At 52.4% G+C, this 24,051-nt stretch overlaps 3 protein-coding genes across 13 annotated transcripts in view; 1 reads left to right on the top strand and 2 right to left on the bottom strand.

Annotated features, from left to right (window-relative positions):
* Positions 1–10,708, bottom strand: VAMP4 (vesicle associated membrane protein 4). Its single transcript, XM_021545872.3, has 7 exons — positions 10,477–10,708; positions 9,250–9,296; positions 8,899–8,949; positions 2,465–2,565; positions 1,879–1,958; positions 1,702–1,753; positions 1–700 (listed from the first exon to the last, which is right to left on the bottom strand). Exons 1-7 carry the CDS (start codon positions 10,540–10,542, stop codon positions 672–674), a joined length of 426 nt encoding a protein of 141 aa, XP_021401547.2. The 5' UTR covers positions 10,543–10,708; the 3' UTR covers positions 1–671.
* A 461-nt stretch (positions 10,709–11,169) lies between these two features.
* MYOC (myocilin) lies at positions 11,170–14,390 on the top strand. Its single transcript, XM_031505595.2, has 3 exons — positions 11,170–11,671; positions 12,115–12,234; positions 12,321–14,390. Exons 1-3 carry the CDS (start codon positions 11,170–11,172, stop codon positions 13,103–13,105), a joined length of 1,407 nt encoding a protein of 468 aa, XP_031361455.1. The 3' UTR covers positions 13,106–14,390.
* A 2,547-nt stretch (positions 14,391–16,937) lies between these two features.
* The window catches only part of PRRC2C (proline rich coiled-coil 2C), a 68,937-nt gene continuing 61,823 nt past the window's right edge, over positions 16,938–24,051 (bottom strand). For all 11 annotated transcript variants that reach the window (XM_021545882.2, XM_077785252.1, XM_021545887.2 and 8 more), the window contains 3 exons: positions 23,379–23,482; positions 22,026–22,152; positions 16,938–18,762 (listed from right to left, as the gene is read on the bottom strand). In XM_021545882.2, the coding sequence (XP_021401557.1) occupies positions 18,502–18,762; positions 22,026–22,152; positions 23,379–23,482 (492 nt within the window). In that variant the 3' untranslated portion in view covers positions 16,938–18,501. The remainder of the gene's footprint in view (positions 18,763–22,025; positions 22,153–23,378; positions 23,483–24,051) is intronic.

Consider the following 24,051-nt stretch of genomic DNA (forward strand, 5'->3'; position numbering starts at 1 on the left):
TAGAGTCAAAAATAGGTTTACTGGAATGTCTTTAGTCACAGCTGTAAGCAGCAATACTGAAAACACTGAGCTTGTTGTGCATTCCCATGGCAGGACCAGAAAGTTTTCTGGATTGTAAAACCTAATTTCACTTTTTCTCTTTTCTTTTTTTTTTTTTTTTTTTGAACAAGAGAAAAACAACACCCCTGCAGTTGTTCTCAAAAGTATCAGTTCCCTATAATGGTGTATTTCCCTTCAGACATTTATCTCCTTCTTTTCTCTGATTCAAAGACAGAGTCCCCTCTGCCTTCCACAGCAGGCAGCAGAGAGCTGCTCAAACCATATTATTATTATTATTATTAATAATATTACAACTCAACCATATATACAGATAGACCGTAGGGGCAAGTAGCCAGCTCCAAACCAGAGACCCAGAATTCCACAAAACAGGCGGTTTGGGATCTGAATCTTGTGTTACACAAAAAAAAGTCTTACAGCAGGAACAGGTACTCGACTGGAAAAGGGTTGTTTGGTAGTTCTTGAAAAGCTCTCTTAGAGCTGGCTGCTTGCCACCACCTCCTGCTCCCAGGAGAAAAAAAACGACTTCCAAGCTATATACAGATATCTCACTTAAATTACACAGCAGATTGCTTATCCCAGAGGCAGCTCCACCGAAGCCTCCAGTTGCCCTGTCAGGATCGGTACTTCAGGACTATGGGCACTGCAAAATACAAAGAAAGAGGCTCTCACCACACACCCATCCCTGTCAGGGAGTCCCCCCCATTTCTGCAGTGACAAACCCCAGCAGCTGCGAGCAGAAGTGTTGTGTTCCCAGCCCCAAGCTAAAGCAATCTGCTGTCTGCACACATGCTAGACAACATATCCTGCTACCTTCATCTCCTTCCAGCTTCCCAAAACTAAACCAGATGGGATTTTCCATCAGTCTCTCTCTCAACCCTGCTGCCAGCTTTGCCTCTCCCACTGCAGGCTGTGTGTTAGAAGGACATCAGACCACAAGGGCTTTGCTGAAGGAACAAGAACTGTTACAGAGCTGCCCCTGGACACTTCAGTGGGAGGAAAACCCTCCAGACCCAGAAGAGCTGCACTGCCATTCTGGACTGCCTGGATCCCTGGAGCATGTCATTCTGCAGGCAGAGGGATAAATTATTTCTGCCTGGAAGAAACGTGCTCTGGTAATTCTGAGCTGTTTGGTAGAAAAAAGCAGTGACATCTCTGCTCTGGGGGGCTCCAGGAAGGGCAGAGACCATGAGAAGGGACCAATGGCAAAGCCATAACAGCTACTCAGTGAAAATTAAGCAGCACATCAACTTTGGAGAGGAGCATTTGTACACAGCAGGTTCATTCCAAGGTGGCTGATACACGTAGAGATGTTTCTGGAAGACACTGCTCTAGCCTGAAACTCTTCCATGTACTCCCACCCGTCCTGGGATCAGTCAGTGCCAACCCTGGGTCAGTACAAGGTTGGCAGGGCACTGCTGGTGTTCTCTCATCACAGTCAGCAGGACGTGGTTTGAGCCTGCTCCTCTGTGTGGAACAGAAGTACAGAATGCTCTGCAGGCACCCCTAATGGGCAGAGTGGAGCCCGTGGGGTGGCTCAGGTGCTGTCCCTCAGGGACAACAGCACCACGGTGTCACTCCCAGCACGGAGTGCCACCAAGGTGTCCATGCCAGACATGGCTGGGCTGATGTGGAGCTACTCACCGATGATCACGAGCAGGAGAATGACCACCACCATCGCTATGATCGCCTTCAACTGCAAGAGGAGCACACAGGCACCTTACACAGGGGGCCAGGGGCAGCTGCTCCCCCTCCTCCCAGGGGCAGGCAGGTCACCACCCTTCCACAACCCCAGCCCTGCCTGTTCCCCTTCTTGCTCACCTTACAGTCTCGCCACCACATCTGTCTCCGGAGATGCTTGGCTCTTTTGCTAAAAGCTGCTGCGTTGTCTGATAAACTGTCTATTAAAGGAAAGAAAAGAGTCAGTTCAGTGGTGTACACACTGTCACAGCACCCTGTTCTAACTGCACTAAGTTCTATGCAGTAAAAGACCCAAGCACAGCATGATTCACCAAAGCCACAGCAGGGTCAATGTGACACCCTTCACCTGAGCACACAAGTTCCACTGTGCTCCTTCTGTACTGGCTGCTCTCTGAGGACAGGAATGTGCTCTGCAAGCCAGTGGACCGTGCCAGGAGACAGACCAATCTACCTTTGCTTGAAAGGCCAACTAGATCCCAGCACCCAGACACCTCCAAACTAATGCCTCTGCACAGAGCAGCAGGTAAAGGTGGAGAGAAAAGTCAGCAGAAAGCCAGATCTGCAGCCTGAGGCTGAGCAACACCACTCTGAGGAAGGACAGAAATGTAAGCCCAGGTCTGACATGAGGGGCTTTCAGAACTGAACCATGTTAACCTGGCCCAGCAGCCAGGAGAGCAGGCCAGCAGAGCTGTGTTTGACATCACACCTGATTTATCCTGCAGGTCGTCCAGCCGCTCGCCCCTTTCGATCACCTTGGTGATGTTCTCCTGCATGACATCGATGACTTCATCCACCTGGTTCTGGACACTGGGGCAGGGCAAAGGCAGCGTGAGAGGCAGAAGTGAGTACCAGAGCTGCCCAGCCTGCTGGGATCTGAGAGCTCACCCACAGAAATGAAAGGGCACAACAGTGGGAAGAGGTTGATGAGATGCAGAGAAAGCCAGAGACATGGCATGGGATGGATCTCTGGCAATCCCAGGAAGGGCAAGGGAATAATAAGGGGCTCAGAGAAGCTGACTGGGAAGTCAGCAGAAGTGGGACATCCTCTCTAACACCTTTAACAAACAAACAATTGCTGTTGGTGGGCATCTCTGCTACAGAAGAGCTCAAAATGGGGAAAGTACGAAAAGCATACTTTATCTTTCTACATTTCATAGAACTCCACATCACACCTCTGCTCAGTAATTTGGGGTGAAATTAAATCAGTTCCCTCCTCCAGGAACTGAGTTACTAAATTAAACCCACTCTGCCAGGGGCATCAAGAGGATAGCAAATAAATGGCTGATATGAATTAAACCAAGTTATAATTCATCTTCTCCTAGGTTATGCAACTCTGTGGGTAGCCTTCACTGAACAGCAGCCTAAATCACACCCGTAGGGTTATTAAAAATGCATTTATTTGCTCCAGAAAAAAAAACAAACCTACACTGGCAAGACAGAAAAATTTTCCTGGTGGAAAAGTACTGCTCCATTCTGGTTTGTATTTTGGAGCTAATACATGTTTATTTTCCTGGAGATAGAAATGAGGATTTTCTTGAGGCCTGGGGGATAATACATTGTTTGAGACATACCGTTCCCAGAAAGGCAAGGGCAACAGCAGGATCTTGGAGGCAACAAAACAGAAATAGCTCCAGAGAGAAACAGCATATCCTCCCCCAAGGCCCATGAAACTGGGGCCAACACAGACTCAAGGCCAGTCAATGGGGCACTGCAGGACCAGAAACAGGGCTCTGTCCTCACCACCATGCTTCTAATTAATTAATTAGAGACATAGGTTCACACTGACCTACGTCTCCTACCAGCGAGGTGCCTCTCACCAAGCAGACACCTATGCTGACAATGAGCAGCTGCAACCAGTAATTGTGGTCACAATACTTGCTCACATTTACTTTTTGTTCCAAATACAGGTTAGAATAGTCATTAAAAGGCATTTTCCTTCCCAAAAAGCTCTAGAAAGAATTCCACATCACTAAATATGAAGGGGCTTCCCATCTTAGCTTTTCAGGCTGAGCTCTCCAGCACCACTGCACTGTGGCTTCCAGAGCTAGAACAGCCAGGCAACTCCTCTGAAATTTCTGAGTCAACAGCTATGATAAAGATAAAGGCACATGCTGGACACCAGCAGCACATGTAAAAATTTGCTTTACTTAGGACATCTTAAGAAAGGAACCTGCCTTCTCTGTGCATCACAGAGTCTGTGGGAACAGCATCTCTCTGAACCCACCTACACCATGTGGTGGGGCAGCTCCCGCCTTCCACACTGCCAGGAGCTTCTTATCTGGAGGGGAAGGGGACAGATAATCCCCAAAGACCTCTCAGCAGGAACTGCCCCGTGCCCAGGAACCTGCTCTGATCCACTGTTTATTTTACAAACTCTAAGGTGAGTGGCAGAGCTGCCGCTGTTGGCAAAGCTCGGCAGGTGGCACTGAGGATGGGGACAGGAAATACACGGCAGTGCCCTGGGCAGCCAAGTGTCCACCCCACACAGGACACACAGCCCCTAGCCCGTCCCTGGGCACTGGGTGACAAGCAGGCACGTTCTGCAAGGGGCTTTCCTTACCTTGGCACAACAAGCCCCAGCTTGGAGCTGCCAGCAGTGCAGCTACAGCTTGGGGCGAGAGGAAAAGCACCAACATCTGCTACCCCAGATGAGCCAACTTGGCAAAACCTCTAAGCCTCAAACATCGGCTTCACACGCAGAAGTCTACATTTGCAGTATGTAAATGTTTCTAAAATCTTGTTCTGGCTTGAAAATAGAGAGATTTCCTCCCACAACAGATTTGTCACCAAGTAATCCTGGTACAACTAACAAGCGGGAGCACACCAGGTTACAGTGCATCTAGGAACTTGCAGAGCCATGCAACATCACCTTCATCCCTGCCAGTGCAGGTCAGAGCCCTGAGGGGTGCTGCTGCAGTCCTGGGACACCCCAAAGTACTGGAGGCAAAACAAGCTGGTAACTTCAAGCTGCTGTGGTGCTTAACAGTATTTGGGGCACAGCTATGGAGCACAGACCCTTACTGCCTTAAGATGCTTCTCAGCATCCTGTCTGTTCTCACTTGAGCTGCTAGCAAAATGCTAAGGGCCCTTGTTACCTGCCCAAACCCGTGGCAAGCTGTCACCTGTCCCCAAGAGAACGAAACATTTCACAGATGAAGAATGGAAGCACAAAGAAGTCAAGGCTTATAAACTCCCACAGATGTTGAGGTGTTGACTCCTATGGAACACAAATGCATTTGGGTAGCACAGTATGCCATCTGGGGAAAAAAAACCCAACAAAACAACAAAGCAAAGAACAGGAAGGAAGAGGCCAAGTCAGAGAAATTCAGACCTCCACACAGCACCTTAACCAGACCTTAAGCCAGCCCTTTCTTTCTGCTCTCTCCCACCCTTCACTGCTGCCTCTCCAGGAGGGGGCTGAAAAATGCTCAGCCTATATATTAGCCCAGCAGCTTCAGAACAAATTCAAAAATTCCCATTAGTCTGGCATGTTTCAGGTAGGAAACTCAAGTCACATCAAGAAGAAAATATTTTCTTGTTTTATTTGGCAACAGGGAATTAGTCCTCTAATACAAAGTGTATTTCCTGTTGGGGAGCTACGGGCTTTTGACACATACACTTCATGTGCTTTACTCCTGCCAGATTTCCAAGAGAAATAACGTGGAATAAATACCTGCCAGAAAAGGGAGCAAGACAAAAATATGGAATATGTCTCCCACAACCTTCTTTCTTGCTAATTACTGCAAGTCTGATGCTTTTAGCATGGACACAAGCGTACACCATCAAAGCAACGAGATCCAGTGGCACTCAGCTTGCTTTAGACTCCTCTCTTGCGCTCTGCTGTTCCAAAGTGGGAGGAATAAACCTTTCCATTTTGGCCACTCTGGGTTGGGTACTGAAAACCTGCCTGGGCTGGTCAGGGTGCTGGGCTAACAACAGTGCTGCATTCTCCAGATACTGTAAACAGCCTGTGCACACACCATGGGATGTTCTGCCCAAGGCTGCTGCTTGTCTCCAAGCTGGCTGTTTGCAGCCAGCATGACACTCCCGTTTTCCACCCCAGTGACATTAACAGTGTGTACTTTGGTGCACATTCCACCCAAACACCCCTGGTTGTGGCAGCCACCCAGGGAAGAGGGAACAGCAGGAAGAGCCAAGGCAGATGGAGGGTGCAGAGGCAGGAGGCTGCACAGCACTCCCCAGCTCACTGCAGAGAGCCCTGCTGTTCCAAACAACGGGGTAACAGTGCTGAACCACGCCACAAAGCCTGGACTGAAGTTGCTGCTTAGTCCCAGCTGGGAGGAAAAGAGCAGTCTCTGCCTCCCTGAAGCCATTCAGTCATTGAAAGGATTATATCCAACTAGGATACCTGTCAGTGTGGCCTTGGTATCACCTTCAGATGAAAGCCTGGACTGTGGTTGGGGTTCACTGTACAACCTGCAATGTGCCCTGGGAAGCTGCAGTCAGCTCTTGCCTCAAGAGTTCAAATCATTCCCCAAACCTTCCCCTGCTCTGAGCCTGCAGCCAGCCAGAGCCACTGGGGCTGGGAACGCTGACCCCCAAAGCTGCACAATGGGGGGTTCACAGAGACCAAGAGGCTCCTGAGGAACCCCAGCAATGTGCTAAGCCTCAGCAGAAGCATGAACGAGAACCCAATGGCACAGTTCCCTGAAAGCACAAACATCAGCAGTAAAGTGAGTCAATCAGTGCAGAAACGGGGCTGATTATAGCAGAATTTTTGAAAAGATGGTCTGTGATGAGAAGCCCCTTTTCCAAATTAAAGAAATCCAGCTGGAAGCTGAACATCCCAGCCCCCCTTGAAAAGGCTCTCATGCACACATTCAGCACTTCTTCCAAAGCCTCAAAGCAAAGGCAGAGAAAGTTCTTTGTGCCTTTGGGGAAAATGATGTTTAAAGGATGTCCCTTTAAAAGCTGTGTTTCAGCTCCAGCCCACCCTGGGGATGGGAGGCCTCAAAGGGACTCCATGTGGCCTCTCAACTACCAGAGGACAGTCCACTCCAACCAAGCAGCTTCCAGACACATCAGGACAAAGCTCAGCTTGAAGGGGACTGACACTTCTTCCTGTCACCATTGCTGACTGTCACTCACCTCCTTCCCCTACAAGGTTTGCAGTGCTCCCCCCACAGCTGAGCCAGCTTTGAGGGTCTCTGATGCCAAGCTCCACCCTGACCCAATCCATTCCCCTTTCCTGCCAAGCACGAGGAAAACTTTCCAGTCTTGCCCCTCATGTTTAACATGTTCCACACCTTTGCTCCCAAAATCCCATCACTTTTTCCTCTACCCAGTTTCCTTTTATGCCCATCTTCACACCTCGTTCCTCCAGCCCCATACTACCGTGGCCTCTCTAGCTTTGCCCAGCTATGCCTCAGCTCTCCCAATGCTCAAATTCCTCCTCTTTTCCTTACAGTTTTTCAGCAGCTACCCAACCTCTTCTTTGTTGAAACAAAGAAAACTGAGTCACTATGAGGCCAGGCATTGATCCCTACAGCACAAAGGCTGAACTGATCAAAAACTTTACAGTGATCTTCATGACAAGAAGTGATGATTGCATGGTGTAAGTGCTTATTAAAGAAAGCAATCAAAGCTGATGAGAGCAGAAAAATTCTGTTTTGTAACAGATGCTCTAGATGCTCCATAGATGTAGCTCCTTGTTAGCCCAAGGGACATATTCCATGCCACATCCACTGCATCCAAGCAATCTCTGGCAATGGGCAAGCCTCATGTGTGGGCCATAGTCACATCACACCTATGGATCCACCAGCTCCTGGCTAAATGCTCCTTTCACTTTTCTTCCTTTTCACAGGTGCAGTGTCCTCCTCTACCTATGCCACTGCTCCCTGCTACCAGGCCGAGACAGGCAAGAGAAGAGCTCCTGTTTTCTCCCAACAGGGAACACAGCACACACTGTAGGTGCTGTCCAGCAGAGGAGGATGAAGGGATGGACACTACCCCATCTCTACCTTTCTATGGAGGTGAGACCCCACTCCTAAACCCAATTCTCAGCTTTCTCACTCCCTCCAGATCATGCCCTAGAAGGGAGGACTGACTTCCTCCAAAGAGCAGTTCCTCTCTACCAACAGCATCCTCACACTCTGGAGGGAACAGAGATGCCCTGAAAACTCAGGGTGCAGCCCCTGCCCTCTGCCTCTTGTGGAGCTCAAGTGCCCTTCACCCCTCAAGATAACAAGCAAAGCCTAATGCTGATGGTAGCATGAGTCATCCCAGAGCTGTGCTGGCTTCTTCCTGGCATGGAAAAAAAATCCCTAACCAAGAGCCACACACAGGCTGCAAACAAAGAATAGTCTGAACAATGTCCAGGCAGCAGTACCCACACAGATCTCTGTCCTGCCTCCACAGAGATCAGCAAAGGAACAGGGCAACACAGACCAGAGGTCTGTGAGTTAACCCCACACTTCTGATTAAGTACCACCACCGCATCCTTCACAGGAAAAACTGGAGCCCTGAACAAGCTTCATCCAGGAAATGACTCGATGGCAGAAGGATTCAGAGTGTTCACTCCTTCCTTCATGCCCCACTCCTCCTCCAGCTGTACTGGTTTCCTGTTTTCCTGCTGCTTTGACCCCAGTGAGTCACGGCTCATCTCCAGGTCACCTATATCAGGTTTTTACCTGCAGAAGGGGATGCCAGAGGACCAGCTGCTGCCTGAACCTCATGGTCCCGGTGTGTTCCTGACCACTTACTTTCTTGAAACGTTAAGGAGCATGTTACAGGATGAGGTAAAAAAAAAGCCTCAAAAATAAAAAAATGTTACTAGGAAAGGTTAAAATTCAGGGTTAATGATGTAGAGAAAGAGCCTCACAAAAACATTGAACAGGTCACCACCAGAAAACAGCAAGGGCTTCAGAAACTCCAATAAGCTACTGTGGTGTAACCTGATCCCCTTCCCTCTGTCAAAACACAATTTCTTGACAGGCTGCATCAAAACTAAGATTTCCTTTAGCTGTGGATATGTGGATAGGACATACTATTTAGAAGAACACAGGCACAAGGAATGTTCATAAGATGACCTACACAGAAATACTCTGACAAGACAGCAGCAGGAGCTCACAGTGCCACAATAAATTATTATCTCTGTGACACTAAGCAACAGCAACTTACTGCCTGATCTTGTCATTCCTGGGTCCAAACCTGGGTCCAGAAGGCCCCCTCCTGCAGGCAGAAAAGAGCAAGCAGGTCAGGTACAATGAAAACATGTTTTTAGACCAGACCCAAATGATCTGAGGAGAGAACCAACGCCTTGTGCACAGTGTATTGTTTTCATACCTCCCATCAGTCCCTCCCACAGATCTTAGGATCCGTGGGATCTCTCCCTCTTACAAAAGGTCACACCTATTAATTCATGTTCAAGGCCAAAGCTCTGGAAGAACATCCCAAAGGAGTCAAAGGTTTTCATTCCCAAGCCCCCAGCCTCAGAGCTGCAGGCAGGTATGACACTGCACTCCAACTCACAAGAAAAAGTCTTCCTCTTCATCTGAGTCTTCCTCCAACAGGTTCCTCTGCAAACACAGAAAAAACATTTCATCAATAAGCAACCACCAATTCATACCCATATTTCCAGCTCTTAGGATGCAATCAGCATCCCCTGACTGAAGGAAGGCCCTCTCTGCTCAAGGGACAATCCCCAGCCCTGCACCCAAAATCATTAGATCACCCACAGACACTCTGGGCTGTCCCATCCACACGGGAAATTGGATCTACTGGATTTGGAGGACAAGGTTTCTCCTGTATCTGATGGCAGCAGGTGTAAGAGGAATGACCACAAGGGAACACACTGGCTTCCTTGGGCTGGAGGGCAGAGCAGTCTGGCAGCTCCTCTGTTTCACCCCAAAGGGCTACTTGGGGCTCCCCTTTGCTGATCCACTGCACTCCATGAGAGGATCCAAAACCTGTTTTTTAAGAGGAACCCCACAATCCCACAGAAGTCTGAATGTTGCAGACAAACACATTTTTGCTTAGGGTGAAAAACAATCTAGAGGGGGAGGTGACACAGTAAAGGTGTAGGCCCAGGGAGCAGCAGATGGTCCTTGGGGTGCCAACAGTTGCTGCTGGGCTCCCACCTGCAAGCCTGATACTCTGATGTTGCAGCTCACCTACATTTCCATCCTGGCACATTTGCTCAATTAATGAACATGCAACACCATGCAATAATTCCAGTCACTGCTTCCCTCAAGGGAGAAGCAGCCAGCTCGTGGCAGCTGTCGGGAGCTGCAGCAGCATTTCCGACCACAGCCTAAAGCGAACTGTAGCACAGCCTGACCTAGGCAGGTTAAATCCACTTTGTCCAAACCAGGCAACTGCCGGGACCTGTACTCAAAGCATGACATGTGAGGGGACCGTGATGACGGGAGAAAAAAAGTCAGCTGTAACGCACAGGGTGACTTCACTCAGCTCCTTCAGCCAACGTGGGCAGCAGAGCCAGGCCGTGTCCCTGCCAGGCTCTGCGGAAGGGCAGGAGGCCGGAGCACACCGGCATCTCCTGGCCACGGATGCGGCCTGAGGGAGCCGCAACAGGTTCCCAGAGCAGCCGCGCCGAGGCCGGAGTGACACACGGAGCGGGGCCGGCGCTCGGGCAGCCCCTCGCCGGCGGAACAGCGCTGTCACCGCGCTCCGGGCTGCGGGGCCCGCGGTGCGGCGGCACAGAAACGCGGCCGGGGCAGCCCCGCCGCGGGCACTCACCCGCTCGCTCTTCACCGAGCCCGTCACCTCGTCGTCGTTCAGGTGCCGCTTGAATTTGGGAGGCATGGCCGGTCCGTGCCGCGGGGCTGTGCCCGCGGGGAGAAGCCTGGAGGGGAGAGCAGGGAGCGCCGGGCAGGCCCAGGACGGGACCCGCCGCCCCCGCGCTCAGCGGGCCGGGCCGGGCCGGCGGGAAATGGCCGGTGCCGGAGAGCCCCGTCACCGCCGCCGCCCCGCCCGCCGCGCCGAGCGCCGAGCTACCGATGGCGGGCGGGCCGGGGCGGGGCGGGGCCGGGGCGGGGCGGGGCCGGGGCGGGGCGGGGCGGGGCCGGGGCGGGGCGGGGCCGGGGCGGGGCGGGGCCGGGCCGGGGCGGGGCCGGGCCGGGGCGGGGCCGGGCCGGGGCGGGGCGGGGCGGGCCGGGGCGGGGCGGGGCGGGGCCGGGCCGCCCTCGGCCGCTGGGTTCGGTTCGGGCCCCGGCCCCGAGCGGCCCCCGCGGGGTTCGGCCCCGGGCCCGCCCGCCCCGGCGTCACCGCTGGCACACGGCCTCAGCGGCTCCGGGGAGGCGGCGCGGCAGTGCCGGTGCCCCGCGGGCAGCTGGAAGGCTCCGGGTCGCCCGCCCCCCGCCGCCCCGAGCCTCTCGCTCTATAAATGCGGACGCCGGGGGCCGGCGCGCTGAGAGCGGCGGCGCCGGGGCCATGCTGGGGGCCTGGCTGCTGCTTTGGGGCTCCGTGGCCCTGGGCGGCCGAGCGGACACCGCCTTCCTCCGCCGCGCCCATGACGGCTCCGGGCACTGCACCTACTCCTTCACGGTCGCCAGCCCCGTGGAGGCCGCCTGCCCCGAGGCTGCCGGCGGCGCGCCCGAGCTGCGCGCCGAGCTGGCCGCCCTGGCCGCCCGCCTGAGCCGGCTGGAGAGCCGGGAGCGAGCGGCGGGGGGCTCGGGGCCGCGGGGAGCCGAGCCGGGGGGCGCACGGGACCCGCAGCGAGCGGCCGCGGCCTCCCGCCTGGAGGCTGCGTACGCTGAGCTGCTGCGGGCCAAGTCCCGGCTGGAGGAGGAGAAGGGGCGGCTGGAGAGGGAGAAAGAGGAGCTGGGCAGGCGGCTGGAGAGCAGCGCCCAGGAGATCAGCCGGCTGCGGGCCGCCCGCTGCCCCCCCGGCAGAGAGGGGCCCGGGCGGGACGCGCTGCGCGCCCCCGCCAAGGGTAAGTGCCGGGCCGGCAGCCCTGTGCGTCCCTGCCTGCCTCCTCCCCTCCGGCCGAGTCCCTCTGCGGCCCCGTGCTGTGCGCCACTGCTGCCCCCCACTCCTGGGGACCCCGCCGGGTTCAGCCCTGCCCGGGAGGTCGCAGCCCATCGCCCCATAGCTCTCTCCCCACCCCGCCTCATCCCATCCCTCATCCCATCGCCTGCCCCGCAGCAGAGGGGGGAGGTAGGGTACCGTGCTGATCTGGGCTATTAGCAGTTTCCCCCAAAGAGAACGGTCACAGATGTGCCCTGCTGCAGTGGGAGGGGGCACCGGGCTCCTGCCCAAAGCATGGGCATTTCTGCGAGCAGCAGCCCGGCACGGAGCCCCCCGAGGGCGGCGGCAGCAGGCAGGCGGTGAGGGGGCGGCTGAGCCCCGCTCACGCTGTGCCCGACCCCGCTGCAGCGCCGCGCTGGGAGCCGCAGCCGCTCAGCTTCCAGGAGCTGCAGTCGGAGAGGACCGAAGTTCCCGTGTCCCGGCTGCTGGAGGAGACGGCGCTCGGCCGCCCGGGCAAGGAGGACGCAGGTACGGGCTGCCGGGCCGGCCCCACGTCCCGCGGCTGACGAGGGGCTGGCGGTGACCCCTGTCTGTCCCGTCCTGTCCCCGGGCAGGCTGCGGCCAGCTGGTGTGGGTGGGAGAGCCCGTGGTGCTCGGCCGGGCGGACTCCATCGCGGGCAAGTACGGCGTGTGGATGAAGGACCCCGAGCCCGTGCCGCCCTTCACGCGGGACAACACCTGGCGTGTGGACACCGTGGGCACCGAGGTGCGCCAGCTCTTCCAGTACGAGGAGGCCGAGCAGCTGGCCCGGGGCTACCCCGCCAAGGTGCACATCCTGCCGCGGCCCCTGGAGAGCACGGGCGCCGTCATCTACCGCGGCGGGCTCTTCTTCCAGCCCCGCCAGTCCCGCTCCGTGGCCCGCTACGACCTGCGGGGAGAGACCATCACGGCCGAGAGGGAGATCCCCGGCGCCGGCTACCACGGGCAGTACCCCTACTCCTGGGGGGGCTACACCGACATCGACCTGGCGGTGGATGAGACCGGGCTCTGGGTCATCTACAGCACCGAGAAGGCCCGGGGAGCCATCGTCCTGTCCAAGCTGGACCCCGAGACGCTGGAGATCCGTCGCACCTGGGAGACCAACATCCGCAAGCGGGGGGTGGCCAATTCCTTCCTCATCTGCGGCACCCTCTACACCGTCAGCAGCTACTCGGCGCCCAACGCCACCGTCAACTTTGCCTACGACACTGCCACGGGCACCAGCCGGGCCCTCGGCATCCCCTTCGAGAACCGCTTCCGCTACCTCAGCATGCTGGACTACAACCCTGCCGAGCGGCGGCTCTTCGCCTGGGACAGCTTCAACATGGTCACCTACCCCGTCCGCCTCTCCCGGGCGTGAGCCGAGGCTGGCGCAGCCCCCGGGACCTTCGTGCGGGCCTTGGCACCCTGCTTCCCTCCCCATGGCCCCCGGCACGGCCGGGAGCGCCGCCTCACACAGCCTCGGTGGTGCTGGGGGCCACACGCTGCCCAGCCACATCGCATTGTGCCCAAGCGCAGCAGAGAGATGAAGCACGGCTCCAGAGCCTGGCCGAGCCAGGGCAATGCCTCTCACCGGCCTCGGGGCGTTTCGGGTGGGTCACAGCTGTACCCAGCCCTGAGCTGCTCCAGCACCTCTCTGAGCACCCAGCCTACCCACCCTGAATGTGGAGCACGGAGGGCTCGGGCACGGTGAGGGCTGGGCAGAGCAGGTGGTAGAAGGGTTGTGCAGGAGGTTCCTGCCTTAAAATAAGCGTTTTTCCCTAGTTGTGAGCAGCGATCCCCTCTGTGGGGTCAGGGTTTGTTGTTTCCAGGCTTCAGCCTGCAGAGCTCTCATGCAGAGATCCCACAAGCTCCACTGATATCCCACACTCCCAGTGCCCAAGGGCATCCTGGAGCTCAGCCACCTCCAAAAATCATCGAGTAGGCTCAAAAGCAACAGAAAATACAGACACACATTGCACAAGCCTTGTTTTATTGAGGAAAAAAGCTGCCAAGAGAGCAGGGGTGAGGAGTGCTGGGAGAGCATCCTGCAGCCGGGTGGTCTCTTGGTACCCAGCCCTTCCAGCCATGTGCTTCAGCTTTACAGGCCACCCCAGGCCAGCAGCTCTCCCCACACCAGTCCAAAACACGCTGCTTTATCTATTTATTATAGGAGGGGAGGCTTCTTTCTCCCTGTGGCGCTTGGGGCAGAAGCAACCACATTCCCCAGGGGCTGCATAGGGTCCTGGCCCAATAAACATCACCCAGCACCTCTGCTGCCTCACACCTCATCTTTCCAAGCCTGTTTTCCAAGGAGTGTGGTGGGCTGGTACCCCTCTTGATGCACCGACAGGCTGAAGGTGCTGGTGAGGGGACCTGTAAAAGCCTTGAGCAGGAAAATGCCACATTTTGGAAGGCAGCTTCTGACAGCAACACAACAGGTACTGAGCAGTGGAAAAGGACAGAGAATGCAGTGTGACATTTGTGATGATCACCAGCAGCTACAGGGATTTTCAGTTGGATGCTTCACCCCACCGCTGTTCTCCTGACACTAACACTTGTAAGTGTAGCAGCACTGTATGTTTGCATATCACAATGAAGTATTTGGTTTATCCATCTTCCCCATGCTTTATTTTGGAAAAATACAAGATGGTTTTAAAAAGTGAGACAATATGGGTAAGATATTTCTGGTAAGCTGCAGGGGGGGGCAGCAAGTTGGTGCCCAGCATGAAGAGGGAGGAAGCTGAAAGACCCATTCCTGCTCCTGGGCAGGCCCAGAGCCAGGCTGGGAATCTCACCTGAGCCAGGGCCAGTGAAGGTGTCCCTGTGGCCAGTGCTGGCCCCAGGTTCCACAGCAAGGCTCAGCCCAGGAGGGTCAGGGGCACATCACCCCTGTCACTGTCACACACAGAGCTGGGGAGCCCTGGGGCCAGGGCAGGGGAGAGCCAAGCAGGCAGCAGCCAGGGCCAGCAGTGCCCGGCAAACCTGCCACCAAGGATGGGAGAAAGGCATTTCTGTCCCAAAAGAGGATGGGAGGCGGGGCTGGAGTCCCCCTTCACCCGGCAGCTGCCGGGGGCCAGCCGAGCCCCGGGGTGAGGCAGGGTTTGTGCAGAGCCCCGGGGAGCAGCAGCACCTGGTGAGCCCAGCCAGCGAGGGCAGACAGCTCCCACCCCTCCCCACAGCGGGGCCTTTTCAGGCCGGGAAGTGCATCTCTTAATTGGGAAAATAAAGGAGGACAAGCCAATGTACACAGGATTTCCAGAAAGCTGGGCTGCAGCTGAACAGCGCTCAATACACTGCTTTACTTAACAGGCTTTGGGAAAACAAGCTCTCCCTGCCCACATCCCAGCAAGAAGCCAGCCTGAGCCCAGGGGGGTTGCTGGATCTGGCCCCAGTCACATTTAACCCCTCTCTGGCTCTTGCCCTGGAGAAAAGTTACAACCTTTTCACAGCCTCAACATTATTAAGGAGACAGAAATTAAATTCCCCATACAAAATTGTTCCCTAACTCCTGGAAGGTTCAGCACAATTATTTCTGATTACCAGAGTCCTAGAAAAGATATTACAAACCAAATCCCACTCAATTAAAAAAAAAAAAAGCAAGACATACTCCAGTGTAAATAGCCAGGAGCAAGTTATCTGCTTAAATGTCATAAAATATTCAATCAACCAGGGTCAGTAACTGAAAATTCTACCTGGCCTCAAAGGCAGCTGGTGTGGTTTGGGGTTTTGGAGAGACACACATCAAACCTGGGTTATTTGGAGACACAAAATACCCAAGCATTTACTTTTAATTAAACTTCTACAGAAATACTCTCCTTGTTCTGCTCTGAGGACAAAATGGTCCAAACGCTGGTACATTCCCACAGCCGACTGTGGGACATTCCTCTGACTTCCCAATGGCTTTCAGCAGCATTTCCTTAAAAACAGAAGTCTGGTGAATGAGTTGCCATTTTTGGAGTGTCCTTTTAAGATTAAACAGGCTGAAGACAACCTCAAAGCAGGGAAACATCACCACAACTGAGTTACTTTTATGGCACATTTCTAGATGGAAGCCATGTCAACCCTCCTTCCCAAGCATTGACTGCAGCTGTGCTCATACAGATCCTTGTGGAAAAGGTGATTTATCCTGAGTGGGACCTGCTCCGAGGTTCTCTCTGCCCACAGCTGCATTCCTGGATTCCAGCACCTTTGATTTACTCCATATTGTTGCAGTTTTACCCTGAACAAAACCAACCGGGGCAGGAAAGGACTCCAGCTCCTCTGGTGGTCCAAAGCTGCTGCTTCCCACTCCTCCCCAGGGCTGGCAGCAACACCTCCAACCAAAGGCCAACCTGCCCAACTCCTGGTGGTGCTTGCAGAGCCAGCCCAGCACTCCTGGCTACACCCTCCTTGCTCAGAGGTGCAGAGGCAGCCAGCACCTTCTCCCCAGGCAGGAATTACTGCCAGAGACCGACACCAGAAGCTCCTGGTGTTTGTGGGAAGCAAGTTCCCTCTGGTGGCCAGCTGTGTCCTGCCTGTCCTGAGCCCCAGCCCAGGGCAGGGGACAGGGAAGGCTCAGGCCAGAGTTCCCTGAACTTGTGCCTTTCTCCCAGTGCTGCTGATGCCTTGAGAGGCTCCCTGGAATGGAGGCTGGGCAGAGTTAAAGGAATAAAGTAGGGAATTATTAAAGGCCTTCACAGGATACACTCAAGATGGATGGCAGGTCACGACCTTTGCCCAATTCCAGCTCCAGGTTATGCAGTCCCATCCTCCCAGACTGCTCTCCTCAATTTCCTGTTGTTTGCACTTTTTGGGCCTGAAGCTGCAACGTGTCCTTGGTTCTGGGGCTGGAAAAGGATTGTTTTGTGTGACTGAGCTGTGAGGAGAACTTGCCAACACGTTACCTGAAGCTCAGTTACACACTAATGCAGTACAGAACATGGAAAATATGAAAGCCCAAAGGCATCACTGTCACTCACTGGCTGATGCGGCATCATCCCAGCTCCTGCCTGGAACACCCCCAGCTCCATCAGCTGGAGATGGAATTCCCAGCAAACACCACCAGGCTCCTGCCGGGGCAAGTGGTGGCCACGCTCTGCGAGCCCTTGGCTGGAGCAGGGCTGGGAAAGTGCCAGGATGCACAGAGGAGCTTCTGGGAGCACTTTCCTTCGGGAGCCTTTCCCTGGGAGCGCCGCTCGCCTCCTGCAGCAATCACGAGAGCAGCCAGGGGCTTTATTTAGAGAATACTTTATTAGTTTCTGTAATCAAACCCATGTAAATAAGACCGTACATATTTCATACAGTGCGTTACCCCTGTACAAATGGAAAAAAAATTAAGTTTAACATTTCTAGACCAATATGGCTGTTAATTTCTGTACAATGCCAACTCACACTACAAGTGGGATACTTTTTTCCAAAGTTGACATCACAGCTAGTTTCCAAAAATTCAAATTATATATATATTTATATAAAAAGATAACCAATAGCGATTCACTAGGCATCAATAGCAGCAACAGCCTTTCCAGCTTCTGCAGTCATTTGAACAAAATTATACACATTAGACTTTCAACTCTTCCTTCCAAAAAAAGTAAAAAAAAGAAAAAAAAATCCCAGAAAAAAACCAGCAAATTCTGCTACTGATGTGGTACCTGGTGCTTTTTATTAGCTTTTTCAATCATTGTCTGGAAAAAAACCTCTAGAATAACATTATTAAAAACAGCTCCAGTATAGCACAGTCACTACTACATATCATAAGCAGGTACAGGATATCTTACATTCACAGAAGTATCATACAGTACTGTCCTACAGCTAGAATACTAGAGGATACAATTAAAAAGGCATTTATTTGACTTGATTCTACTTTCCAGCACACTGTGGGCAAGGAGGTGGTGCGACGCAGCTCTGATATAAAGAATGCACCTTTGAGATAGAACTCTTGTTAATCTGATAAGGTTTCTTTTATTCTTGTGGCACAGTTTAAGTGCTCGTTGCTGTGTTACAAACTGGAAACCGTTTAGGGACCACTCGCATCATATAAAGACAGCTGGACAGGGGTGAACGGAACAAATCTGACTATTGATGCAATGAACCTTCAGCTCCAAGGGTGAGAGCCACTGAGGGGGCAGCAGGTGGAGAGGACACAGGTGGCCAAGTAGCATTTTCATATGGTGATCTAATGCAGTAAATTGTCATCCAAGCAGCAGCAGCCAGCAAAGCACTGCCTTCAGAGGGAAATCCAACACTGCCAGTGTTACTCAGTGTTAGGTTAAGCCCCGCGTGGCAAATACATGGATCCCTCTGTTTATACAAGATAGAAGCTTCTTATGTCACTAAAAACTTAACACATGTTACTTGGCCCAGCACCATCTTCAGATCTGCATGTTCTCATACTCACGTGTTTATAAAAAGATAAATAGCAGCTGAAGATCAGAGCCTGAAGAAAATAAGTCATTGTGTCAGCTAGGAAATGCCTCCCCACCGTTGCTACTTCTCCATGCTGTGGCTTTGGGAAGCAGGTGGGTGGGAGCCAAATGGGGCACACACGTGTGGGACGTGCACACCCCAAAGCAGCCTTCATGCTGTTAGAGCAGATGTGAGCCCGGGGCTCAGCTGGGCACACAGCAGCTGGCACCACGGGTGCAGCTGGCACCACGGGTGCTGCTGGCTTCTATGCCCCGTGGGGCTGCTCAGAGCCCGGCAGGGAGAGCAGGCTGCTCTTCATCCTTCGGGCCACCAATTGACGCTGCTGACACCTCACCCACCCTCCCCTCTCCCCCATCCACGGGAACACAGCCTCTAAGATTTTGTCTCCTCGGTTTTGATTGCCTGAGGTTTGATTGGTCCAGTTCTAACAGGTTTCGGTGTGGCAGCAGGAGCAGGGGTGGCCTTTTCCTCGGCTTTGTCCTGGCAGACTCCTGCAGAGTCAGCAATTGCCTCGCTGGGTTTGCTCCCGTTCTCCTCCACTTTGGGGGCTTTGCCTCCTATGGGTTTGTTCTGCTGCTGCTGCTCAGAAAAGAATCTCTGGGTTGACTGAAGGACCTCTGCTCTTTGCTTTGCCTTAAGAGAGGGAGAAAGTAAGTTTACTGAAGAGAGGGCATTGGAATTGGAGTGACTTCACAAGTATTTCCTATATGAAAGGGGAAGGATTGACCACAGTGGCCAGATTAGTTTCCTAGACAGGCAGTGTCCATCCTGCTGCTTCCCTGATGTCACCACATCTGGGTGCTTGACTCCTCAGCAGCAGTTTAACATCATGCCTAGGCTTCTCTTGCTCTTCCTAATCCCCAAAAAAGAGGATCAAGGACAAAAGTTTGAAGTATTACCCAACGTATTCTTATGCCACTACTATTGCAGAGCTGTACAAGTATGAACACTGCTGACAGCAGCTCGAGCTGTGGCTTCCCCTGAGCACAGGTCAGACACGAGCAGAGGCAGCTGTGCCTGCGTGACCCTGCCTGGGCCCGAGGGCCGCTGCAGCTGTCACTGCTCCTGCTGCCCTCTGGAGCACGGGCTGAGCACCCCATTCCCTCCCGTGGCTCTGGGCACATGCTGGGCCGGCAGCTGGGATGGAAATGAACCGGGGTCAGAGCTGTTTTCTGTGTCAGCTGAAGCCTGATCTGCCTCCTGCTCTCATCCCAGGCAGCACAAACTGCCTGCCTTCGTCCCCTCCTCTGAATCCTGCAACCCTGGCCTGCACCTGTGGAATTCCTGCTGTGACACCTTCCAGTTACAGTTTTGATACTGATCAGACACCTCAGAGCAAGCACGTGGCTGTCCTGCCCAGACTGCAGAGACTCCATTAAGAGTTCAATCATTCAGAAGTTGAATAAAGCCCAGTGCAAACACCTTTTTATTTTAAATTGGAAAGGAGTACCTTAACACAAGGAACCTCAACTACAATACAGGCACTAAACTCCCATGTACCTCTCTGAATATTTTCTGCCTTTTCACAGAAAACAGGACTGAGACACACACACAACAAAGGGAAAGACAAAACAGCAGAAGTCTGGAACAGGAGGCCTTGGCTCTCGTACTCTGTAGCTGCTCCAAGTAAGTCAAGCAGCAACAGAACAGAAAACAAATCTGTGAGCTCTCATTTGCAGGACTGCAGCAACAGCCTGATTTCACTGGAGCCAGACGGACACCTGAAACCTTTTGCCCAAATTTCAGCCATCCCCTGAGGTTAAGGCTGGATGACTTGATCACCAGTAACCAAACATGACAGAGTAACTCTCACTGCTCTCAGCAGTGTTTGCAGGAGATTAAAGACACCACAACTGTGTCAGTATTTGCTCAGACTGGCTACATTCAATCCAGTGCACACTCAGGACAATCTGGTAAGCATCACCTGGTAAGCATCTACAGCCTGCATAAGCTGGCAGTAGGAAATGGACCAGCACCTGGAACTGAAGGGTTAATCAGCCCTCTCCCAGCTGTGAATAAGCAGAACAAATCTCCTGCTCTGACACCTCAGGGCACGTGTTACAGGAATGGCAGCAGACAAAGGAACCCCTAAGCACCCTCTGTTCAAGCAACCTCTTTTCTGCAGCAGACAGGCTCAGAGTCCAGGAGTGTCCCTACACAGATGTCCCACCCTGCAGTCTTGCCTTGGAAGAAGAGTTTGCCTCGAACTGAAGGGTCCCGAAGTGCTCTAACAAGTTAGGGTGACTATCATCACCTGCTACTGAAATGCAGCCCTCCATTCTGCAGTGCTCCAGGTACTGCATTCACCACAGGCACTTCAAACCACGGGGGAAGACTCTCCAGAGTCCCCAAGGAGTGAGGCTGGCTGGAACAGGAGGAGCTGGGGATGAAGGGACAGCTAACAGCCAGGTGTGCAGCCTCACTGCTCATTCAAAGATAACCAGGTTCCTGACACCTCCTTTTGCTTTGGACAGCAGTGGCTCCTCCACAGCTGTTGAGCACGAGACCACTTGAGAATGGAACTTCCTATAAATATTTTAGTCTAGAATTCTTATTAAAAATCACCAGGGCTTAGAGAAGGTCAGTTAAGGGCCTGGCTGCTGGCTTGGGGTCCAGAGGCACTTTCTGAAGCCATGACTTGCAGACACACGCCTGCCCTGGGAGCTGTCAGACTGAACTGCTGGTAACAGCACTGCTGTTCACATACTGACCTTCACATCTCGTTCAGCCTTCAGCGCAGCCTGGGCCTGAGTGCCTCTGGCTCCAGGTACTGATCCACAGGGACCTCTGGCCACACGTGGTAACTGAGGGTGGCTCATAAGGCCTGTGCTCATCTGAGACGGCATCTGACTATGCAGAACTACCGGCAGCCTCTCAACAGGCGCTGGGAAGGTGTTAGTAAATGGGGCTCTTACCAATGGAGGGAGCAGGTTAGGCTGAGAGAGGATCTAAGTGGGGGAAAAACAACAAAAAGAGACATTTTTCAATTAGAAAATTGCCAACTCGACTGCACGTTGGCATTATCTTGGAGGGGAAAAAGCTGCTACTCTGCTATGAAATGAACGTCAAGGAAACAGGCTTGAACTGCAAAAGCAAAACAGCCCTGCAGTGCTGCTGTGCCTGAAAGCAGCACAACAACTTCAACCCAGCTTGTGACCAGGGAGAAGACCCTCACAAAGGCAGTGGAGCAGCCACTGGTGAAAGGCAGTCCCAGGAAGGTGAGGCAGTTTCTGCCAGTGACAATCCAGAAATCAAAGCTCAAGTCCTGCAGTCAAACACTCCAAATGCTAAAAGGAAGACAAATACCCTACTCTTTTAGAGAGGCTACATTTCCCTAGCAGCCTGGCTCCAGTCACCTGCAACAGAGATGCACCACCCTTGTAACAAGCTGTGCTCCCTGGAATGCCAAAGCAGAACAACCCCTCTGCCATCAGCCCTGCCTTGTACAGACTGTGTGACCTCAGAGACCCTTTCCAACCTGAACTGCTCCTTCCATACTTCAGAGCTGCAAATCTGCTTTGTCTTTACACATGTAAAATATGCACTGGGACCCTTCTGAAGCACAAAGCTTCTCCCTGGCTCTGCAGGACGACGTGCATTACAGCTGCCTGGGGAAGCCACACCACCATCTGCTCTACATCATTCTCAACTCACATTAAACTCTTCAGTGTGCACAGAACTCAAAATTAACCACCACAAACTCAGCATTACTTGTAAGCAAGCTCAGAGAGACAATTTTTTTGCTCTGATCTTGAAATTTGGTTTCTTATGCCATTTCATTATAAGGATTCCATTTTCTATCTCCCCATGATAAAGCCTGAGGAGACAGAGTTGAGTCAGAGCCACAGGTCATAAAGAAGAACAAATCTGTTTGCAGGAAGCCACCCAGCACCTACCTGTGGTGCAAATTGTGCAGGAAAGGGCTGTGTCATTCTCACAGCTGCAGCTGCTGACTGGAACTGCTTCTGGTAGACAATGCTGTTCATTTTATTGGACTGATTGTTAGGACTTGTAGAACTGGCCCTAAAAGAAAGAACTGCAGTTAAAATCAACCGCTTTCATTCAGAGGATGTTTCTGCCCCTAGTTACAACTTAACTAGAAATTCAGCACTGGAGGGGGGAAGACAATCTCTGAATTCAAAAAAAAGTGTGAAACTTTTCCTATAGAGAAGTTCCTATGTGCAAAAAACCTCAGAACTTCAGAATTCAAAGAGAAAGCAAAATCAGAAATATTTAGGCTATGAAGAGGTTCCAGGGCATGTCTGTATGAAAGAGCCCTTTCCCCCAAGCACTCATGACACAAACACTGATGTTAGATTTGTGATGTTTGTGATGTTTGTGATGTGAGATGTAGTTTACATCCTTGCTATCTTATGTTCAGTTCTGCTCCTTTGTAGTTACTCTGCTCTACCATGGCAAGTTCAGAGCTTGTCCCAACAGGCAGTGAACATGCAGCTGCTTCTACTCCGACCTGCTGTCCTGTGTTTTAAAATGCACTTGAACAGATTTCAAGAATTCACAGAAAATGCTCTCCCTTTTTTTATCTGGCTAGGAATGTGACCCTCCACTAACACTTCCAAGGTGTTGAATCACCATGAATTACATGAAGCTTGACTGATTATCTGGGGGAAGGGCAGCAAACAGCCCTCAAACAGAAGAGAGTGAACAGAAAAAGAAACAAGAGTGAACAGCCTCCTTCAGGAAACACATCTTGCCTTACAGAGATATCCTGTGCAGAGGGTGTGGGTGATGCACTCCTGGAGCAGAGGGGCACCAGGGGCAGGGACACCAGCTAAGCTCCACACACCAGTATTTTGTAAGCTCAAAGGAGTCTGTTTTGTTTACTAACTTCACTTGTGAGCAGCTTACAGACCTGGCAACACTTACTCCTCTAACAGAACTGTTGCCACAATCGCTGTCTAAGCCTTTAAGTGTTTTTACTTTGAACACCGCAATTCAGATAAACTGTCTTACAGTTTTATCATAAACTACATCTTCCCTGCCCCTTCTTGTTTAGCTTCATTTACCCAAAAAAGAATTTTTCACCTTTTATTTCAGATCCATTTCTTTCTGTTTAACTACGGCAGATGTGATGACCTACTGGAATGCTGCTCAAGAGCTCAGATTAAGCAGTATCTCATGTATCAGTGGCCCCTCACCTCATACCTTCCAGAAAAGGCTGCTCATGCATGACTAGATACATTTTCTAGCTCTGGTTTTAAGGAATTTTGAGCTTAAGGGAGATTTACCGAAAGGGACTGGAGGTTGGGGTAGTACTCCTGCCAGTAACTGGTGGTGTTCCAGGTTTAACATCAATGCCACCTCCAAAGGCCTTCAGGTCCATTTCTGATATCTGAAAAACACAGCAACTGACACGTTAATTCTAATTAAAAAAATTACATTTGCTAAGCAGCTGTTAGCTTACCTCAATTAAAAGAGGTCACTTAAGTGGAGATGAAAGCCTGACTGCAGAACAGCCTCTTATAATTAGGACAGGCCCAGCACCACAAGCACCTCTGTGTACAATTTTCCTGCCCTATCTGGCACTTGCAGCAATGGTTTTGGCTTTCTAATTTGCTCCTCCTGCATAATGACAGGGGGTTTGAGATTCATTTCATCTATTTGGCCCTAAAAAAAGAGAAAAAAGGTATGTTTTGGAGTTGAGATCTCCTTATCCAAGACTCCCATCTCAGGTACCACATGAAAATATTTAGAAATAAGCCTGAAAAATGCTGAGAAGAAGAATACCACCAAGGTATAGTTCAGGTCTATAAAAATAAACAAACCCAAATCACAGCAAAAATGGAGTTGTCATTCATGCAAAACAATCTCCAGACTAACTGGAGCAATAACTCCTGAATGCTATTCTGCAGATACACTCAACAGAATAAATTAGCCTTTGGAACAGTGTATTGCCACAGA

This window comes from Lonchura striata, chromosome 9 (genome assembly GCF_046129695.1).
Source record: "Lonchura striata isolate bLonStr1 chromosome 9, bLonStr1.mat, whole genome shotgun sequence".
Taxonomy (NCBI): Eukaryota; Metazoa; Chordata; class Aves; order Passeriformes; family Estrildidae; genus Lonchura; species Lonchura striata.

What these genes read in the sequence shown, in the direction of transcription:
- VAMP4 (XM_021545872.3), bottom strand. Translation starts at nt 10,542, where the DNA reads ATGCCTCCCAAATTCAAGCGGCACCTGAACGACGACGAGGTGACGGGC. An exon ending in AGGAATGACAAGATCAGGCA is followed by an intron (nt 2,566 to 8,898) that starts GTAAGTTGCTGT and finishes GCCCTGCCCCAG; the next exon opens with TGTCCAGAACCAGGTGGATG. An exon ending in TGTGGTGGCGAGACTGTAAG is followed by an intron (nt 1,754 to 1,878) that starts GTGAGCAAGAAG and finishes CTCCTCTTGCAG; the next exon opens with TTGAAGGCGATCATAGCGAT.
- MYOC (XM_031505595.2), top strand. Translation starts at nt 11,170, where the DNA reads ATGCTGGGGGCCTGGCTGCTGCTTTGGGGCTCCGTGGCCCTGGGCGGC. An exon ending in GCTGCGCGCCCCCGCCAAGG is followed by an intron (nt 11,672 to 12,114) that starts GTAAGTGCCGGG and finishes ACCCCGCTGCAG; the next exon opens with CGCCGCGCTGGGAGCCGCAG. An exon ending in CCCGGGCAAGGAGGACGCAG is followed by an intron (nt 12,235 to 12,320) that starts GTACGGGCTGCC and finishes GTCCCCGGGCAG; the next exon opens with GCTGCGGCCAGCTGGTGTGG.